This window comes from Antechinus flavipes, chromosome 1 (genome assembly GCF_016432865.1).
Source record: "Antechinus flavipes isolate AdamAnt ecotype Samford, QLD, Australia chromosome 1, AdamAnt_v2, whole genome shotgun sequence".
NCBI classification, from domain to species: domain Eukaryota; kingdom Metazoa; phylum Chordata; class Mammalia; order Dasyuromorphia; family Dasyuridae; genus Antechinus; species Antechinus flavipes.
Window position 1 is genome coordinate 583,624,488 of NC_067398.1, and position 22,780 is coordinate 583,647,267.

General features: G+C 34.2%; 1 protein-coding gene across 5 annotated transcripts in view; it reads right to left on the minus strand.

The window, feature by feature from the left end:
- STK3 (serine/threonine kinase 3) overlaps window positions 1-22,780 on the minus strand; it is a 539,323-nt gene that overhangs the window by 236,455 nt on the left and 280,088 nt on the right. For all 5 annotated transcript variants that reach the window (XM_051970911.1, XM_051970912.1, XM_051970913.1 and 2 more), the window contains one exon: window positions 9,603-9,740. In XM_051970911.1, coding sequence (XP_051826871.1) covers window positions 9,603-9,740 — 138 coding nt within the window. The remainder of the gene's footprint in view (window positions 1-9,602; window positions 9,741-22,780) is intronic.

The window sequence follows — 22,780 nt, forward strand, 5'->3', positions numbered from 1 at the left end:
CATCTAAAAGAAGTTTCTTTATACAAACATTTTAGCAATATTAGAATGGCATAGTTTAAAGTAGTACTTAACGAAACATTAAAAGCATTAAGCTCTGTAATCAAGAAAAGTTTAGGAAGCAAGTAAAAACAGGTGGGAAGATGGACTGGTAGAATAAAGTAAATCAATAGATTGAAGCTTAGAATGAAAACAAAGAGTAGATGGTGTATAAAGGAAGGCGACAGGATAAGTGATAAATACAGAGTGAAATTACAAGGTTTAAAGTCAGGTAGTTAACTAAGAAATCATTAAAATCTGAGTTTTCTATACTGGTGAATGTATATCTGAAATTGGGTACAGATGAATGTAATTAAGCTGCTAAAAAGATCTTTAACACTAAAGTCTCTGAATACACAGAAGGTGATTAAGGAAAGAAGACTATGTGAAATTTTAGTGTTACATGATGCTCTTTGTTATATGACTAATGATAAACATTATCATTTTTTGTATTTAGTCTATTTAGAAAAGTGTAAAGGCCAGAAAAAGATGTTTTTTAATCAATTCCATGAATTTAATGAATATTTGCTGATTGATTTGTTAATTACAGCAAATTGGGTAAATCTACTGAAACAAATTCTAGAATACATCTTACAAAATGTAAAATGACTACATAAATTGAATTTTCATAAGTCAAATAAGCCTAAATGCACTGAAGAAATCTATTTAAAAGGAACCTGGAGTGAATTTTTCTTAAGGAAAAAGAAAACTTTTTTTAAAGAAGTTATATTATAACAAGTATAACATAGCATTTATTAAATGTCCATGTATTAGGAGCAAAGGACAAATACAAATGTCAATTTTTGCCCTTAAAGAGCTTATCATCTACAGATATAATGGGGGAGAGGATGGAAAGGAAGGGTAAGAAAAGGTTTCCTAAAGGATCTGACACTTTAGCTAACAGTCAATGGGAGTTTGGGGTTTCAAAAGATAAAGTTGAGGAGGAAGTACATTATAGGTATGGAGGACAAGTGATGGAACACTATATACACAGAATAATAATGGCTGAAATGAGTGAGGAGAAAGAATAACCCTGAGAAGATAAGTCTGGGATCAGCTTATGAAGGGTTTCAAATATTAAACAAAAAAAGCTCTTAACCATAAAAGTTCATGTTCTTAAAGCAAAAGATTTCTGCATTCTGGATATAAATGTTTCTGAAATTAAGAAAAAATGGGAAGACAAAAGCCTGTGTATCATTCCAATAGTTAATATCAATTAATAAAATGCCTCAAATGCAAAATGTAAATAGTAACATCAGCACATATCTTCATAATAAAATGTTTTAAAAATAAAGAGAAATTTCACATTAGAGTAGCATCATATTAGTTTGGGGCTTAAGAAAAAAAAAATCTGCAAACATATTTTTGCCAGAAAAAACTTAACTAGCAACACATACATTTATCGATATTACTTATACAACTCCTAATACAATGCACGAGCTGCAATTAATGAATCTGTCCATATTTTTGGCTTAATCCTAGTAAGATGCTCTTATATAAAATACAACCTAAATTAAGTTAAATTTTATTAGCCTGAAAATGTCAGTGTGGAAACAAAGTAGTTACTTAAGCCTTACTTGATTCCTTGAGTTGTCAGTGATATCATTCCCTTCTCAAATTTACCTAGAGTACTTTGCCTGCTTTCTTTTGACCCTTTTACTTCTTTCCTTGTACTATGCTTACAAGCCTCCTTCTTACTGCAGAAGTTGCTCAAGTGACTGACTGTTTAACATCAACACTCCCCTTTTCAGTATCAAATTTTTTGGATAATGATTTGCATCCACATAATACCGCAATCTCCAAAGCAACAAAATTGCAAGTGGCCCATTAGACAATAGAGGAGTACATAGTAGACATAAGTAGGCTGAAGCATATTACCAATGGTGATAAATAAAAGAAGTATCATAAAAAATATCATTCAGGAAATTTATAATCAGAAAAAAATGTTATTCAGTGGGCAGAAGTGATCCACACAGCACCACTAGTTAAAATCATGATAACTGTGGAGCCACACAAGATGATGCCGTTAGTCAGTCTAACATGGAAGTCAGGGTACCTGGAATGAGAGGCCAAGGGAAGTTTCGGGCTTAGAAGTGGGATTGTGCTATATAACAGAGCTAGGGTACGATTTTTTTTCCCTCCCTAGAGGCTGAGATGGTACATAGAAGGAGAAGAGTTATGACTCTCAAATATTAGGGGAGTAAATTTATATATTTATGAATATACATTCAGAAGCAAATATTTCTATGAAAAAACTTTAAAAAGACTTTATAGATATCACATAATAAATATGTATATGTAGTAATTTTTGACATCCTCAATCAGCAGAAATATTGTCTGTATTACTTCTTGATATTAAGTATTTTCACTATTGAGATATATGGAGACTCAATCCTAAAATATATTTAAAACTATGTTGCCTTCAACCTAGATTTCTTTTGGGTACCCACTTATATTGCTATTATCATCAGTCCTTTTTGTTTTCCTTGTCATTTATACTTCATTATGTAAGAGACTAAAAATCCAGGGTCACCTTAATGATTCCTGGATTAAACATTGGAGTAAGACTTTGTGTAGTGCACAAAGTAAAAGAAATTAAATTAAGAAAGAGTGTGTGTCCATATGATCATTTCAATAGATTCAGAAAAAGCATTTGATAAAATCCAAGACCCATTCCTATTAAAAACACTAGAGAGTATAGGAATAAATGGACTTTTACTTAAAATAGTCAGTAGCATCTATTTAAAACCATTAGTAAGTATCATATGTAATGGTGATAACCTGTAACCATTCCCAATAAAATCGGAAGTGAAACAAGGTTGCCCACTATCACCACTATTATTTAATAATGTATTGTATGCGGAATGTTGGAGGGGATGTGGGAAAACAGGGATACTGATACATTGTTTGTGGAATTGTGAACACATCCAGCCACTCTGGAGAGCAATTTGGAACTATGCTCAAAAAGTTATCAAACTGTGCATACCCTTTGATCCAGCAGATCTACTGGGCTTATACCCCAAAGAGATTTAAAGAAGGGAAAGGGTCTTGTAGGTGCAAAAATGTTTGTGGCAGCCCTGTTTGTAGTGGCTAGAAGCTGGAAAATGAATGGATGTCCATCAATTGGAGAATGGTGAGTAAATTGTGGTATATGAATGTTATGGAATATTATTGTTCTGTAAGGAATGACCAGCAGGATGAATACAGAGAGGATTGGTGAGACTTACATGAACTGATGCTAAGTGAAATGAGCAGAACCAGGAGATCATTATATACCTCAACAATGGTACTGTTTGAGGATGTATTCTGATGGAAGTGGATCTCTTCGATAAAGAAAGCTAATTCAGTTTCAATTGATCAAGGATGGACAGAAGCAGCTACACCCAAAGAAAGAACATGGGGAAATGAATATAAACTGCTTGCATTTTTGTTTTTCTTCCCGGGTTATTTATACCTTCTGAATCCAATTCTCCCTGTGCAACAAGAGAACTGTTCGGTTCTGCACACATATATTATATTTAGGATATCCTGTAACCTATTTAATATGTATAGGACTGCTTGCCATCTGGGTGAGGGGGTGAAGGAAGGGAGGGGAAAAATCGGAAAAGAAGTGAGTGCAAGGGATAATGTAAAAAATTACCCTGGCATGGGTTCTGTCAATAAAAAGTTATTTAAAAAAAAATAATAATAATGTATTAGAAATACTAGCTTCGGCAATAAAAGATGAAAAAGAGATTAAAGGAATTAGAGTAGGTAATGAGGAAACCAAATTATCACTCTTTGCATATGATATGATAGTATACTTAGAGAACCCCAGAGATTCTACTAAAAAGCTATTAGAAATAATCCACAACTTTAGCAAAGTTGCAGGATACAAAATACCAACAGCAAGAGATACAAACAGAAATTCCATTCAAAATAACTGTCAAAAGCATAAAATATTTGGGAATCTATCTGCCAAAGGAAAGTCAAGAATTATATGAAAACTACAAAACACTTTCCATACAAATAAAGTCAGATCTAAACAAATGGAAAAATATTAAGTGCTTTTGGACAGGCTAAGGGAATATAATAAAGATGACAATATGACCTAAACTAATCTATTTATTTAGTGATATACCAATCAGACTCCCAAGAAACTAATGACCTAGAAAAATATGACAACAAAATTCATCTGGAAGAACAAAAGGTCAAGAATTTCAAGGGAACTCGTGAAAAAAAAAAAAATGAAGGTGGCCTAGCTGTATCTGATCTAAAACTATGTTATAAAGCAGCAATCACCAAAACCATTTGGTATTGGCTAAGAAATAGACTAGTTGATCAGTGGAATAGGTTAGGTTCACAGGACAAAATAGTCAATAACTATAGCAATCTAGTATTTAACAAACCCCAAAACCCCAACTTTGACAAAAACTGCTGGGAAAATTGGAAATTAGTATGGCAGAAACTAGACCTGGACCCACACTTAACATCATACACCAACATAAGATCAAAATGGGTTCATGATTTAGGCATAAAGAATGAGATTATAAATAAATTAGAAGAACATGGGATAGTTTACCTCTTAGACTTGTGGAAGAAGAAGGAATTTATGACCAAAGAAGAACTAGAAATCATTATTGATCACAAAATAGAAAATTTTGATTATATCAAGTTAAAAAGCTTTTGTATAAATAAAACTAATACAGACAAGATTAGAAGGGAAGCAAACTGGGAAAACATTTTTACAGCTAAAGGTTCTGATAAAGGCCTCATTTCTAAAATATATAGAGAATTTATAAGAAATCAAGCCATTCTCCAATTGATACATACTCAAAGGATATGAACAGACAAATTTCAGATGATGAAATCCAAACTATTTCTCCTCATGTGAAAATGTGTTCCAAATCATTATTGATCAGAGAAATGAAAATTAAGACAACCCGGAGATACCACAACACAGCTGTCAGATTGGCTGGATGGAAATGGATGACAGGAAAAGATAATGACGAATGTTGGAGGGAAACTGGAACACTGATGCATTGTTAGTGGAGTTGTAAATGGATCCAATAACTCTAGAGAGCAATTTGGAACTATTGTGTATACCCTTTGATCCAGAAGTGTTACTACTGGGCTTATATCCCAAAGAGATGTTAAAGAAGGGAAAGAGACCTGTAAGTGCAAAAATGTTTGTGGCAACCCTTTTTGTAGTGGCAAGAAATGCCCATCAACTGGAAAATGGCTGAGTAAATTATGGTATGTGAATGTTATGGAATATTATTGTTCTGTAAGAATGACCAGCAGGATGAATACAGAGGCTTGGAGAGATTTACATGAACCGAAGCTAAGTGAAATGAACAGAACCAGGAGATCATTATACACTTCAACAATACTATATGAGGATCAATTCTGAAGGAAGTGGTTAGCTTCAGCAATGAGAGGATCCAATCCAATTCATATTGATCAGTGATGAACTGCACTCAGCTTAAGAACACTGGGAAATGAGTGTGGAATACAACAAAGCATTTACACTCTTTCTGTTGTTGTTTGCTTGCATTTTTGTTTTTCTTTCCAGGTTATTTTTTACCTTTCTAATATGTACACATATATTGTATTTAAGATATACTTTAATATGTTTAACATGTATGAGACTACCTGCCATTTAGTGGAGGGGGTAGAGGAAAGGAAGAGAAAAGTTGGATCAGAAATGTTTGCAAGGGTCAATGTTGGAAAATTACCCATGCATATGTTCTGTCAATTAAAAGCTATAATAAAAAAGAAAAAAAAAAAGTGTGTGTATGCATGTGGGGGGAGAGAAGGGGAGAGAGAGATAGTTGATGCAGTGGATAGAGTATTAGTCCTGAAGTCAGTAGGACCTGAGTTCAAATCTAGCCTCAGACACTTAACATTCTGGCTGTGTGACCCTGGGCAAATCACTTAACCCCAATTGCCTCAGCAAAAGAAAAAAAAAAGAAATGAAAGTGGGGGGATACTTAGATCAACTACTTGAATTAAAAGGGATGGAAATGGAATCAAACTATCAATAATTTTATATTAATGGATCTTTCCCAAAAAAGTTAGTATGGTTTAAAGATATGGCTCAACTATTTCAAACTTTGCAAACCTATTTTTTTTAAACAACTTTTTATTGATAGAACCCATGCCAGGGTAATTTTTTACAGCATTATTCCTTGCACTCACTTCTGTTCCGATTTTTCCCCTCCCTCCCTCCACCCCCTCCCCCAGATGGCAAGCAGTCCTTTACATGTTGAATAAGTTACAGTATATACTAGATACAATATATGTGTGCAGAACCGAACAGTTCTCTTGTAGCACAGGGAGAATTGGATTCAGAAGGTATAAATAACCCGGGAAGAAAAACAAAAATGCAAGCAGTTTATATTCATTTCCCCATGTTCTTTCTTTGGGTGTAGCTACTTCTGTCTATCCTTGATCAATTGAAACTGAATTAGCTTTCTTTACCGAAGAGATCCACTTCCATCAGAATACATCCTCAAACAGTATCATTGTTGAGGTATATAATGATCTCCTGGTTCTGCTCATTTCACTTAGCTTCAGTTCATGTAATTCTCGCCAGTCCTCTCTGTATTCATCCTGCTGGTCATTCCTTACAGAACAATAATATTCCATAACGTTCATATACCACAATTTACTCAACTATTCTCCAATTGATGGGCATCCTTTCATTTTCCAGCTTCTAGCCACTACAAACAGGGCTGCCACAAACATTTTGGCACATACAGGTCCCTTTCCCTTCTTTAGTAACTCTTTGGGGTATAAGCCCAGTAGAAACACTGCTGGATCAAAAGTTATGCACAGTTTGATAACTTTTTGAGCATAGTTCCAAATTGCTCTCCAGAATGGCTGGATGTGTTCACAATTCCACCAACAATATATCAGTATCCCTGTTTTCCCACATCCCCTCCCACATTCCACATTATCTTTCCCTGTCATTCTGGCCAATCTGACAGGTGGGTAGTGGTATCTCAGAGTTGTCTTAATTTGCATTTCTCTGATTAATAATGATTTGGAGCATATTTTCATATGCCTATAAATAGTTTCAATTTCTTCGTCCGAGAAATGTCTATTCATATCCTTTGACCATTTATCAATTGGAGAATGGTTTGATTTCTTATAAATTAGAATCAATTCTCTATATATTTTGGAAATGAGGCCTTTATCAGAACTTTTAAATCAAACCTATTTTTTTTTGCATTCTTAATTGTTACAAATATGAAATCAGTACAATTTATATTTTTTGCATATATCATAAAAGTTTGACATTACTCAATAAGCCTTAAAAATAAATGGAAAGAAGGTAAAAATCATTTTTTCTTGGACAAAAGAAATAAAGCATAAAAATTAACTCCTTTTAAAAGGGCTTTAAGGGAGCTTTAAATAATTGAAAAAGTTTAGCTCAAACAAGACAACAATCTCAAATTTACTATATTATTCCTTTCTTTGATATTCTGTGCATAAGCAAAACCAAAATGACACCAGTTCTCATGGAGCTTTTACACAGCTGTGTACTTATATACACAAATAAATAAATACAAGAGAACAATAATGTCAAAAGGAGTCTGGAAAGGATTCACAGAGCTAGTCACAATAAGCAGAGGGATAAAATAATACTTAGTAAGAACTCACTTTGTATATAACAGCATAGTACTGTGAGTTAGGTAGTATAAAATTTAATGTCCCCATTTTGTAGATGACCGTGTAGCTAAGAAAAACCAAATGATTTATCTTATATTATATGGCCAATAAGTAATAAACCTAAGATTTAAATTCAAGTGGTCTAATCCTTTTATCAAGACTCTTCTCCCTATATCATGTAATCTCTAAGAATGAAGCCAATTCTATCAACTGATTAATTTTCTGTACAAGAATGACCTGTGAACTACTCTTCTATTCAACTGCAACTTCTTTAAGTCATATGATTTCATATGTAATATAAATACCAATTCTGATGTAGTTTTCTTCAAGGAGAACATCTTTCAACTCTGGAGAGACAGATTATCTTGCAGAGTTATATTAATGCTTCCTTGTGATTTTTAACAATTTCTGTCCTTTTTGCTGCCATGGTCTTTTGTGAACAAAGAAGAGAGTTAACATAGGACAAAGAACAATTTTTAACTTTAGATTATTTCAGGCAGAGAATTACTTGTGCTAGGCAATGAGGATATGAAGACAAAAACTCAACAATCCATACCATCAAGAAGCTTACATTCTGTTGGAGGAAACAATGTATATGAAAAACTAAATATGAGATATATGCAAAGCAATTTCCAGAGAGAAGTTAAAGTCTTATATAAAGGGTGCTTTATTATATTTATTAACAATGAGTATGATTACAGTGAACACAGTTGAAGGGTATGGTAGAATTTTAAAAAAGGATGTAAACATAAAACAATAGAGAACGGCATTCTGGAAAGGTAGTTTAAGCCCATGATCTGGAATTCCCAGGATTCTGTCTGCAATCATAGGCAGTAGATTGTTATGGTCCTCATTGTGGATTACAAAAGCACAGGACATACTGAAAAGACAAAGTAGTCCATTCTGACTGGAATGCAAGTGGAAAAGAGTAATGTGAAATAAGATTTGAATGTTGGGTCCCATATGACCATGGGAAGATCTGAAATCCAAGCAAAGAAGTATGAACTTGGTAGGAAATAGGAAGCAGAAACCACTAAAGGTTTCTGAGAAGAAGAGTGACAGGATCAAATCAGTATATATGAAAATGTATTCTGATTTCAAAGATAGATTAAACAACAAAATTACTCTGATTTCAGAGACAGACTGAAAGAATGGGTATTAGAAATGAGAAGACTTTTAAGAAAGTTTATATAACAGTCTAGAAAGTTTTTAAAGAGTCCATACATTTTAAAATTGAGTTTATTAACCTAGGTTAATTTTTGGTTTTCTTTATTTTTGTTTTAATGGGGTACATCTATTATATATTCAATGGCTCTTGACACATGTCTCAGAATAAAAAATAAATAAATATATAGAAAGATCTCATGTGACTAAGGATGGTAAAATTCAAGTACTTTTCAGCAAAAAATTCTTATTATTGTAGGAGCAAAGTTTATTACTGATAACAATACTGATTCCTCTTTAGTAATCTTAGACTTCATTTTTGTGTCTTTTCATTCTTTTCAAAGAGTTCAATCTCTTCTCTATACAAACCAAATGACTAAAAGTATACTAGAAGGAAAATGTTAGCAAAGTAAATAGTATGTGGATAAAGCACAAGAGTTAAGTTTTTGAACATAGAATCCTTTGAAAATTTTATTTTAAAATAGCATTAAAGTAGGAAACTAACTTTTTTTTAATGATAAAAATTAGAATATCAAGGAAATTGGGGTTAAAAAAGATCATGGCAAAAGATAGAAAATCAAAAAAAAAAGATTCAAGAGAGAATAGCTGTCATAATCTGTACATCTTCAGAGGTTTAAGTGCTACTAAAGTTTCCTGAATTATGAAACTCACAGCCACCATGGCTGACAGCCAGGAAATTGAGGGGTAGGAAAAAAGCGACCTCACTGAACAACATATGTACTGACCTGCAAGAGCTGTGTTGCTGTGGCTCTCTGTTCAGGACTCTTCACTAAGCACTTCTTGACAAAATCAGTGAACTCATCAGACCAAAGTTCTGGTTTTCGGAATGTTGGTGGTGGATTTGTGGGAATCATAAAAATAGCCTAGTTAAAAAAAAATCCCAAATCAACAGGTGAAAAAAAAAGTCTGCAAAAATCATAAGAACACAGTCAAACAATTCTCCTTATCCACACTGGTTATCAGACTCTAAATCTAAATAACAAATTTTAACTGGTCTAAGATTTCCAGCAAGATATAAATTCAGGAAGCAAGTCCATCTGCTACCAATGTAGCCACTTCCCATTAAATTTCCTCTATTTAAATTGCACCTCACTGAGCACATCATTCTTTATTTTATCTATTACTATTGATCAGTCTCCAGAGAAGATTTTTCATTTCTGACCCTCTTAACAAACAAAGGACATTTCCTAGTTAAACATATTCCTCTTAAATTCTGTTGCTTCTGAAACCAGATATACTTCCCACCTCTTAATTATATGTAAGTATCACTTAGGTACAAGCATAGAAGTCCAAAAGACCAGAAACAGCCTAATTTTCCTCAATGATCATAAACATTCCAAATGAATAAGGTATTACTGCTACAATTCAAAAATAAAACTTGATCAGAAAATATTTTCAATTCATTTATATTTTGATATGGAATAGATGATCTTTGATGTTTCTACTCCTTCTCTAATTACAGCTGTCCCAATGCAACAAGAATAATCTCTCTTAAGCATAAATCTGTGTTATTCTTCTGCTCAAAATCGGGACTTCCTTAAGTACTTTTTGGACTGGTACTTATATTCTTCCAATCATTTATATCATTCCCCTTCACATCTATTATCTTGCCAAACTGAGCTGCTATTTAACCCAAAACAAAATCTATACTTTCTCTCTTGGTTTTTCATATGCTTTCTTTATTGTCTGTCACTGAAATAGCCTTTCTTTTCTTCCTCATTGAATTTCTACCCTTTAAAATACAAATTAAATGCTGTGGGGTTTTTTCCTACTAAGATTTCACTGGATTGTACCTCTTGACTACATAGAAATACCCCTTTGCATCTAATGTAGAGCTTTGTTATGTAATATCTAATATACATATCAAGAAATATTGTATATTGTGATGATCTTTATCTGTGACATATCTCTATTACTCCCTATACCTCCATGGTAGCTAAAAATCTATCTAACTTTTGTCTCTCCGCTAGAACCTAAGATAGTGTTGCTATAGTAGATATATAATACATGTCTATTACTACTATATTTAAAATTATAATTAGCATTTTAACAAATTATACAACTTTAATACTTTTAACACACATGCATATACAAACACTCCTTGGAATAATGGAAGAAAATGTACAAAAATATTAATTGAATGAAACAAAGGGAAGAAGAAAGCATTTTTGTAATCATTCTGGTTCTCAGATTAAATTCCAGTAATAATTTTTAATAAAATTTTTTTAAGAATTAGGAGTAACTGTCAAATCAGTAACTTCACATTTAATTTTTTACATTTTTCCCAATGGTTTTTTTCTAGAGACAGCATAGTGAATGTAAAGAATCAATTACTAGGAATCCATCTAGTTGTACACATACAACATTTATGGATCTCATTTTCCTTTTCAGCAAAATGAAGGAATATCTCTTATGTCCCTTTTATCTTCAGAATTCTAATATTGTATTCACTTTTCTGGGTTGATAGCTAGTTAAAATTCTTTTTTTCTTTTTTTTTGCTGAGGCAATTGGAGTTATGTGACTTGGCCAGGATCACGCAGCTAGGAAGTGTTAAGTGTCTAAAGCCAGATTTAAAGTTAAGTCCTCCTGACTTCAGGGCTAGGTGCTCTATCCACTATGCCACCTAGCTGCCCCCTAGTTAGTATTCTTTAATAGAAAACAATTCCTCTCTTCTGAAGACACAAGTTTGAAGACATAGAGTACATATATGTTTCTTATATATTACAATCTGTGATTACAAGCTTGAAGTTGAAGATAATTGCATAATTTGCTTCATATAAGAGATGTACTGCTAAAATAATTTTGGTTAACAGTTTTATAAATGAAAGTCAGGCTTTAAAGGCATGAAGAAAGCTTATACAATTTGTAAAAGAAGAATTCTTTATGCTTTATAAGTTGAAATTTTCATTTAAAGTGAGGTTCACTAGTGATACAACAATCTGAACATACATTATAATTAAGGAACATCAGCTATGTAGTAGAAATCTAAAGATAACTTATAATGAATAGTTAAGAATAATCAGTAATCAATTTATTAAATGATATACGTAAATTGGGAATTCTAGAAGAATTAATACTTTGAAAAGTCTTTTCTCTTGGTAGTATTTATATACCATCTTGGAATTTTCTTTATTCTAATAATTTAACCTAAGAAACCCTTTCTTTATAGATAGTGTTTTTAAACATATAAGGGGTCAATTGCTTGTAATACATAAACTAGGCTTTCAGATTTTACTTGATGACATGACATCTAACTCAGTGTTCATAAGTAGGTCTGGGTGATTGGAAGGGCAGGAGAGATGTTTTTGAATCTATATGGTTGTATACATACACATTCCAGTCAGGTGGAATGCAAACAAAGGCTTCTTATAGACTTGGTTGAGTAACTCAGGACTGAACATTGCTTGACCTCTTCCTACAGCAGCTAGACTAGAAATGTTTAACAACTTCCTAGCATGGGGTGAAGCTGCCTGCTTCTTTACTCCCTTGCCCTTTACCAAGTTCTTCATATCCTTTACTCCCTTCATACAAATGACAGAAGTATATTTCAAACAACAGGAAAAGAAAAATCAATAAATAATAAACTTAAGAAAAACAATACTTAAGGGAACTTAAAAATTGCCTGAGAACATACAACAGAGTTTCAGTAAGCATGTATAGATTATAGACAAATTTAATGTAAATGAATTTGTGAGCCAAGTTTCATACTGATAAAATATAAGAATATTAGGCCAAAACTACATATTCTATAGTTAAAGAAGATAAATAAATCACCCAAAATTTAAAAAAAAACTTTAAGATTATGTATAGAAAAATATAAAAGGAAATTAGTAAATAGAGTGAACTATCATGGATATTATAATATACACATAAGATCATCCCCAAACATTGTGCTTTGAAAATTTGGGAAATTTTTTCAATTATATTTCTGAATTTTTTCTTCAATATATTCTACAATAATAGCTTCCATTTATATAGTTCTTTTCAGATTATGAATGCTTTCTGTGTACCCCCAGCATTTAGCAAGCTCAATAAATGCTTACTGATTTGCCTTTCTCTCATTATATTAAAAATCTTTCCCACATTTATTAGAAGAGCAAACCAAGGCCCAGAAAAATAAAATAATTTATCAAAAGTCACACACCTAGTACAGTGATAGAACCCAAGATACACTCCTAGACCTTGAGTTTCCAAATTCATTGCTCTTTCTACTACATCACATTGCGTTCCACTTGGGGGATCAACCTTAATAATTGACCATTCCTCAGGAAAAATAAAAACAAAAACCAACATGAGGCAACACTTTAGCACCATCATTTGATATGCAGAATGATAGTACCCTCCGTCTTTTCAGTCATTTCAGGAGACTATACAAGCCTACAAATGTTAAATAGAATCTTAAAGATCAGAAAAGGTAAGAATGATAGCTTTTCCCTAGTTCTTCATCTACTTCCAGATAAAAGGCAAATTTTCTAGTTAAAATTTAAATTCTTAAAGCAAGGCAGAGACAATTATTCCAGTAACACAAAGGGCCGGCAGGAAAAATCAAGATTATATAATTAGAACATGGATTACATTCATCTATGTAAATTGTTAGGAAAGGAATTTATTAAATTCAACTTAATAAACATTTAGTATTAAAAATACTCACATTTGACTTAAGAAGATCATTTAGTGAAATATCATTCTAAGTTAAAAGATAATAGAGGAAATGAAAGTTAATACATTATCATGATCATTTTTTGAATGGATGGATTCATAGCATTACACTATAACATCAGAAGCAACTAGCTGCCAAAATAACCTTTTTTTTTCTTTAAAAGAAAATGAATGCAAATGTAACATTTGTGATACTAAGGAATAACAAAACTTTCTCATGAACAAAACCCATCTTCTTTCAGAATATAGTCTAGTCCTCACACACAGGAACTTTATCTAACTAAATTTAGTAAAAATAACAAAAGTATCCTAAAAAACAATCTTATTAAAACAAACTTGCATATAAATCATGTAAGAAATACTTATTAAACATCTTTGTGCTTTGTTGTATTTTATGGGGAGGAGAGAAGATTATGAAAAAATTGCTTTAAATATAGCTACAACTGCAGCTAAGAAATCTTTCATTTAGGCAGGTAACAATCAAAGCACTCAAAAGAATTAGAGAATAATTAAGTGCTCATAACCCTTCACTAAAATCTAACTCCAAAACTTTACCATAATGTAGGGGAAAACTTGGGTTCTGAAGAGTAGCTTTGTCATCAGGATTACAAGCTTTAGCAAAAGCAAAATAGTATTGCCCAATTAAGGTTATGTGTCTGTTCTCTGATGAGCAATATAGTTAAGTATGGGAAGATTCACTACCAGAAGGTTGGCTACCAAACAATAATAAAAACAAGTGTTATTAGTTATTATTATTTTACTACAGAAACTCTAAAGGACATTCATATTATCCACACTGATTGAATCAATAATTTTATAAAATATTAAAAAGCCAAGTAAATGATACATTAGACATCTGTGATAGAGCAGAAAGAATTCTAGATTTGGAGTAAAAAAGTCTTACATTTAAATAGCTTAGTTAAATCACATAAACTTTCTAAGTCTATATTATCTACCTCACAGTTATAATGATCAAATGAGCAATGGACATAAAGCATTTAAAATGCTTTTTAAATGCACTTAAAAAGCTTTAAAATGCACATAAGCAAATATAATTGTTATTACTGAAAATAAGAAATTTAAAGTCACTAAGTAATAGATCAGTATAAGGCAGAATAGCCCAAAAAGGGATCATGAAGCTATTGGACCATGTTGTTTGGGAAGATCAGGATTACTCTTTCTCCATTTTGTCAATGGTAAAATTGAGGCACATGGGAAGGGTGAACTGCATGCAGTGAGGTAAAGGCACAGCTGGGAAGGGGACCTAGATATTCCCAATTTTAAATCCCTAACTGGTGAGTCTAGCTTCTGACGCAAGAATCTCTTCCAAAATGAAAAGAAAAACCAAGTTACAATCACTGGGTATTGGGAATGAAAGGGCCTTATTATCCAACTCTGACATTTATAGATGTATAGGCCCCAAGGGAGGAAATGATCAGCCTACGATCACATAATTAGTTATGGCAGAACTGGAATTTGAACCCAGTGCTCTTCCTACTCCATCAGAGCTCAGTACTCTTCCTGAACAAAACCAGGGCAGATCAGAAGCAGTCATCCCTGTTGGGAGCTCTCCCCAAACCTAGTACATTTACAGAACTCTTCCCCCACAGGTTTACTGATGTAGAGTTGATCCTGGGCTGCAGTGAAAGCTTTTCCCTCATGTGCACTCTCTGGTGTTTGTGGAGGGCAGCACCCTTACTGAAGCTCTTCCCACACTTGGGGCACTCGTGAGGCTTTCTCACCCGTGTGGGTCCGCCAGTGGGCACTGAAATGTGAGCTGCTGTTGAAGCTTTTTCCACACCTGTAGGACTTCTCCCCTGTGTGGATCCGCTGGTGCACAACCAGACTGGGGCTGAGCATGAAGCTCTTGCCACACACCTCACACTGGTAGGGCTTCTCTCCTGTGTGGATTCTCCGGTGCACGGGTAGGCCAGCTCCATCACTGAAGCTCTTTCCACATTCTAGACACTTATAGAGCTTCTCTCCTGTATGGATTCTCAGGTGGGTGTTGAGGTATGACCGCCAACTGAAACTTTTTCCACATTCAAGACATTTATAGGGTTTTTCTCCTATATGTATTCTCTGATGTGTGATCAGGTGTGACCGCCAACTGAAACTTATTATGAGTTCAAATGTTGGAGTTCCTGTTCTTCTCAAGGCAAAGCCGGTTTAGAGGCTTGGAGCCCTTCGGATGTCTCCAAATCCAAAGGTTCTGTCCTTCAGCCTCTGCCTCTGCTTTCTTCTGCCTCCAACCAAGACAGAGATGGAAGGTCTCTCTTATCTCCTTCTGGGGAGCCCAGCCACCAACTTGCCGCGGAGAGAGGGCTTCTGGCGTAGCTCCACTAAAATCCGGCAAAGTGTTCTCTGCACCAGAGTCGTTCCTCTCGAGTCCAGCGCGATCAGCCAGCCAAGAGGAAAAAATGTATTCTGCCATAGATCCCTCATCGCTGGCTTTTTACCTGCCTCTTCTGAGAGAATGGGATTATGGGTTTTCTCCCATAGTGCTCTCTGGCCCAATGAGCTTTAAGGGAGGTGTGAACTCCCTTGAAGTTAGAAAGTGTACTTTGTGAAGCTAGCATACTTGTGGACTCCAATGAGTAAAGGTGTGAACACAAGCCTTGTCTTAATTAGTTCTACTTAGTACCTTGTTTCAGGTTCTGGCCAAAACATCTTCTTGTAAGATTAGATCAACTCTAATTAGTTAGCAGTTAGTAAGGATTCCAACATCTCCCCCTTTCTTTTGTTTTAAAACATAGGGGGTTTCTGAGGGGGTACACATAAATCCATCAATATGGGCCAGAACTTTGTAACAGATATACATGGTATACATAAATCCATCAATATGGGAGGCATTATACATAATTTACATGAGCACATCAAGGCATTTGTATGGCTTGCCTTCTTCAGAGCATCCTTTTTGCCCTCTTGGATTTTTAAAATCCTCTTTGGAAGTCAGTTTTCCTTGTCTTTCTCCTAACTGTCCCGTGGACTCTCTGGTTTGTACTCATTTTCACAGTTTTTCCCCCAGTTAAGAAGCTGAGTTCCATCGCCTTCTGATTCTTAGGGGTTGCCTAATCCTGATCCAGTAGAAAAGTCTCCCCAACCCAGAAAATTAGGGTGAGTACAACAAAGAAATTTTGTTAAAAGAGTTAAAATAGAATTTCAGCTAAGATGGGACAGATGTTTAGAAAACAGCCTTCTGTTTCTGTTCAAGGAAAATGTCTGGAGAGCATTGTCAAGATTATGGAAAGCCAAGATTTGATTATAATTTTGGAGCAGATCACTGAACTTTTAGAAATTGTAAAGAACATATGTCCTTATTTCTCTATAGAAAAGGAATTGGATCTAGATGAATGGAAATTAGTAGAAGAGGATCTTTGTCAATTCTATAATAAAAATGGACCTAACTCAATTTCCAAAGACATACTTAATACATATAATTTAATACAACTGGCTTTAAGAAATTTTATAAGTATTAAAATAAGGAAAAAGAAGAAACAGCAGCAGGGAGAGGTGCCAACTAAACTAGGTGAAAAGCAGGAACAATCAGATAAGAATGGAGTTAAGTACAATTCTGAGTGTGATACTTCACAGCAGGAGGAATTAGATGATTCCACATCTCATGACCCTCCCCCCTCAATTAACCCTTCATGGGTGGAAGAAGAAGGGGGAGGGAGAGAGGCAGAAACACAGTCAGCTTCTCCTGTAAAGCAGAATATGACAACATTAGAAAAAAGCATTAATTAAGGCAAAAAATGAAGGAGAAGACATATCTGATTTTATAAATGCATATCCTGTGATTGAAAAGCTTGACTTTTCAGGTCAAAAAGAGAGAAAATATACTCCTTTTAATTTGGAAAAAAATTAAAGATTTGAAAAAGGGTTGCACTCTTTATGGGGCTACATCCTCTTATGTTAAGCTGTTAATAGATAATTTGTCTTATGAAATCTTAACCCCAAATGATTGGAAATTCATATCTAGGACATGTCTAGAACCTGGACAAAATTTGTTGTGGCTTTCGGAGTATCATGAATTATGTAGGATTCAAGCCCAATGCAATAGGCAAACAGGAGCTATTGGACAAATTACTTTTGACCACCTACCTGGTAAAGGTCAGTATGGAGAGAATTCAGAACAGATTTATTATCCCATACCAGTGTATGAGAAAATTTCTAAGGCTGCAATAAAAGCTTGGGGTTCCCTTCCAGGACAAAAAGATTGAGAGGAACCCTTCACAAAAATAGAGCAAGGTCCCAATGAATCTTTTGTGGATTTTGTGGGATGTTTGCAAACAGCTGTAATAAGAACCATGCTGCCATAGAAATAATGACCAGACATCTGGCTAAGGAAAATGCCAATGAGGTTTGCAAAAGAACTATATGGGGGCTAGACAAAGATGCTCCTTTAGAGGAGATCATAAGGCGCTGTGCCACAGTAGGCACAAATGCTTAAAAACTATGATGAAGATGGGAAGACAGGGTCCCTCTTGGCAAAGGAATTCTAGAGAAACTCGTCGATGTTTTCAGTATGGAAAAGTTGGGCATTTGAGAACTCATTGTAGATATGGAGATAGAATGAGAAGACAGGGTGAAACCCTGTCCAAAACCCCATGTCCAAAATGTAACCGAGGCTTTCACTGGGCCTCTGAATGGAGAATGACCCAGAGGAATGAAAGGCAGGGCCAAGCTCTAAGGTATCAATCAAAAGACAGATGGGGCATGATGGCAGCTGAGGTTACACCCAGAGAGTCTTTAGAAGTTCAGGACTCTGATGTCATCAACTAACAGAAAAGCAATCAGGATTATAGTTGGGGAGAATACAGGCCTTTTAAACTAACAGGGCAGTGTCCAGTGCAAACAGTTCCAATGTAATTGCCAGATGATGAGGAGAAATCCCCAATAGAAGGGGCCTTTCCCAGTCCTCCTCATTCTCAACCTTTCTGCAGCATCTGACACTTGCCCAACCCTCCTCCCATACATTCTCTCCTTTCCTTGAGTTTCTTTCCTGGTTCTACTTGTCTCCTTTGCTGGATCATCAACCATGCCTACTCACTTTGTGTGAACACACCTTAGAGTTCTGTCTTGTTTCTTTAGTTTTCCTCCTCTCTATTTTTTTTTCTTAATACTCTCACCAACTCCCATAAGCTCAACTATCATGTTTATGCAAATGATAGCCTAATCTATATATTCAGCCATAGTCTCACTTCTGAATTCCAGGCTCATATTTGCTTACTTGACATCTCCAGTTGGATGCTCTATATCTATCTTAATATCCAAACAACAATTATATATACAAAATGTCTAAAACTGGAACACAATCAAGATTTTACCACTCTTATTTAGAAAATAAAACCACTTCTTCTAACATTTCTATTCCTGTTGTTATTTCCATCTTCCAGTCACTCAAGTTTTTAACAAAAGAATTACATTGATATATCCCTCAAATCAAATCCATTGCCAAGTCTTACTGATTCTAACTCAACAGGTAGAATCTATCTTCACAATTGTTCCTTTAGACCTCCATACACAAACAATACTTTAGTTCTGACTTTGTTCACACATAACTCAACTAATGCAGTAACTTCCTAATTGGAATCCTTTTTTTTGTCTTTTCCCTTTCCAAACTATCTTTCACACAGATGCAAAACTGACATTGTTAAAACAAGAGTCTAACCTTGCTAAGACGTTTCAGTGGCTTCTAAATGCTTCCAGGACAAAATACAAATGTCTCTAGTTGGCTTTTAAAGCCTTTTACAATCTTGCTAACTGTACATTACTTTTCCTTTATATACTTTATGTTCTATCCCAATTGTTCCACTTTTTATACTCAGTGCCTGGAATGCTTTCTGTCTTTTTTCCTCTCAATGAGAAAAATCTCACTGTCCTTCCTCTCTGTTCCAATGTAATCTCTTACAAGAATTCTATCTTGATCCATCTATTAGTTAAGGGTTCCTTACCCCTACTTCTAAGAAATTACCTTAGTGTATTTCACATAAACTTTGTATATCCCTTCATTTAAATTAAATTTTGGGGGTGTTTAGATTAATTGTTTTTCAATCTGTATTTCCAGAGCTAAGACATAGTAAAAACTTAATGCTAGTTAATAAATAACAGAGATGAGTAGTGAAAAGCTACCATGACAAATGACACAAAAATACCCTGCAAATCACGTATCACTTGCAAATCATGATATCATATTCATGATGGCATGGTTCACAGTTCTCTTCAAGAAGGAAGGAGAAAAAATTTTTGAGTAGTATGAGGGGCCCTACTAGCCAGTTACAGTTGGGCAATGCAGCTCTTCCCTCCCTTCCTCTCTTCCTCCTTCCTTTTTTTCACCTTTTTCTTTTTCTCTCCCTCCTTGTTTCCCTATTTTCCCTCTCTCACACACATATTCTTATCTGTAGGTGCTCTGTCCAAAAAAATATAAATGTTGTTCCCTGAAATCTCACAGATATCTTAGGGTTAGATTCCTTTTTTAAGGACTATGCCTTAAAGCCAAATCACTCTGGCACTTCAATAATTAGCCAATAAGTCCCACCCAAGCCTCACTGAGTCAATATTTGGGTTCTGATGGCTCAAAGTTACTGTATTCTGTTTTGAACCAGACCTGAAGGTCTTCCCCTCCCATTTTGTTTTTGTTTTTTTGTTTAGTTTTGGTTTGGCCTTTGACTAGGTAAAAGATATCATTCTTTGCCTCATTTTTTACCTAGCCTTAATCACTAAATGGGAATTGCCACAGACAAATAAGACTAAGGAAAAGCCTAAGCTTTAAAAGGCCAAGATCTTCCACTGCATTTCTGTCCCTCTCCAGTCCTCCTGATCTATATTTTGCCTGTGGACTCAGATGAATTTGCACAGCCCTGTCTCACTTAAATCCAACTCAATTACAAGTCATGATATCACCTCCCTGATGTCACTGTCCTCTTCAAGACAAAGGATAAACAACAATGATACTACTAACTCTAAGCTCCTAGGATTGCCTTTAATAGCTGGAAAGTGAACTGTTCACCTGAACTTCTGTTATATATTGATGGATAAGAAACTCTGTTATTTCTGTCTTTCAAGCTAATGATCTTCTCTGAACTTTGAGCTGCCTAACTACAACCTTATCTACACATAATCTTAATATATCAGGCTTACCTCTCCAGTAGCTATTAGAAACCCCAGTATAAAAAGACTAACTCTTAACTGTTGTTGACATGGTATTACTATAAAGTGAGTCTAAAATGTCCATCCTCAATATAAACATTTAACTCCACAGTATGTAATACAAATAAATTGTGATAAGAGTCATCATGCTGCAACATTAAAACGTGTTCCAAGAAAGCTTATTTGCCTTTTATTTTCACTTAAAACTAACCACAAAACATTATTTCAAATCATTTATTTCTCAGTAAATAATGACTATAAGAAATAAATAATGTCTTTTTAAAAAGCTCAGGTAAGAAGTAATATACTATTAGACAAACTGAATAAGAGATTTACTTTTAGAAACTACATTAGTAAAAATTCAAAAAATTTTAAAATATGACTAGGGCATTTGAGTGGCTTATAGGCATCCAATAAATTTTTAACTAAATTGGGAAAAATGCTCCTATAATAAATTTTATTATCAGAAGATATATAGAAATGGGATAACTAGCAAAGATGTTGGAATTTTAATCAAAAGCAAAATTTTGCAAAAGGTTTCCCCACAACCATCACAAGTATTCATAGGAATGCTTGTAAGGTAGAAAGGCCTTTTCCTTTAATAAGACCAATAATAAGTAAAAGGTTAAATGGAAGGTACCTTGGCAAATAAAAGAATCAAAAGCTTAGACAAATCTTCTAACTTAAGATTTTTTAAAGAATAACATGAACAAACAGTCATATAACTTTATCTTATCTCAAAGGTCATTCTGATTGAAGAATACTATTACTGAGAAAGATAAGCTTCTCATTTTATTTCTCTACTCTGTATTGCTTAACTATCTTAAACCTTTGATTAGGCTTCCCTCATCATAACCTGACAATCAAAAAAAGAAGTTGTTTATAGTTCTGAATAAAAATATTCCCTAGTCCCATTTAGACTATCTCTCAACTTAACAATAACTTCCAAGACTAAGAATTCAGAAACACCTATGAAATCCAGAAAACACCTAAGAGACTAAAGAAGCTACTATGCTTTTAATATGTCACTTTTATGGAGTAGAGTAATACCAAAGAAGGGGTTTGAAAGTGGGGGGATTTGTTCCTGCACTTCCTACGTGTCAGGCACTGTACCAACTATTTTACAACTATTTCACTTGATCCAATATAACATAGGAAATCAGACTTTCAGAAGCATAAAAAGACATAAATAGACTACTATGAATTTTATTCCAGTATGTGTTTATCTTAAGTTCAAAGACAACTGGTTATTTTTAATTATTTCCAATGATAAGAACAATGTGATCTAGCATTGTACAAAAAGTACCCTATATTTTACCAATGGGTTTTACCCAAAAGTGTTTTTAAGTCTTATGTTGGGAACTAAGAAAATATTTTTCCACAGAAATAATGTCAGGTTTTCAAACCAATCCACAAAGGCTCACTTAGTTCACAATATAGGATGTCCCCAAAGATTTAATAACAAAACTGCACTAACATTTTGAGGACAAAACTTAGCATTTACGCTCTGTTCCATATTAATATTACTGTAATGGTTATCCAGCATAGTCAATAAAGGACTGGACATAAAGACCTGTGTTCAACACTCTACTGTAACATTTACTAATTGTGTGACCCGTTTCTGTCTAAGACTCTCTCTTTTTATTTGACATTAGCAGAGAATTTAACGTTTAGGAAGAACTTAATAAATTATTTTTTATTCATTCATTTATTCATAGGCTTTAACAACTAATGCACAATTAATTACCACACCAAAAATTCATTCACAATGACAAAATTATAGTTTTTCTATATTCATGTAATGTTACTACAGAACTTGGCCACTGTGCATTACATAAACTGGGAGGGATATCAGGAAGCATCTGGGTACCGTGGAAAGAGTTCTGGTTTCAAAATCAGAAAAAAGTAGGTTCAAATCCCTTCAATCCATTCTATCTGATAATGGGAGAGTCAGTGATTTAATCTCTCTAAGCCTCAGTTTCCTCATCTGTAAAATGTGGAAGGTGAATAAAATGACCTATGAGGTCTCTTCCAGGTCTAGGTCTATGATCTCTCCCTTTATGCAAATCATCTAATTTTCACTAGTACTTTG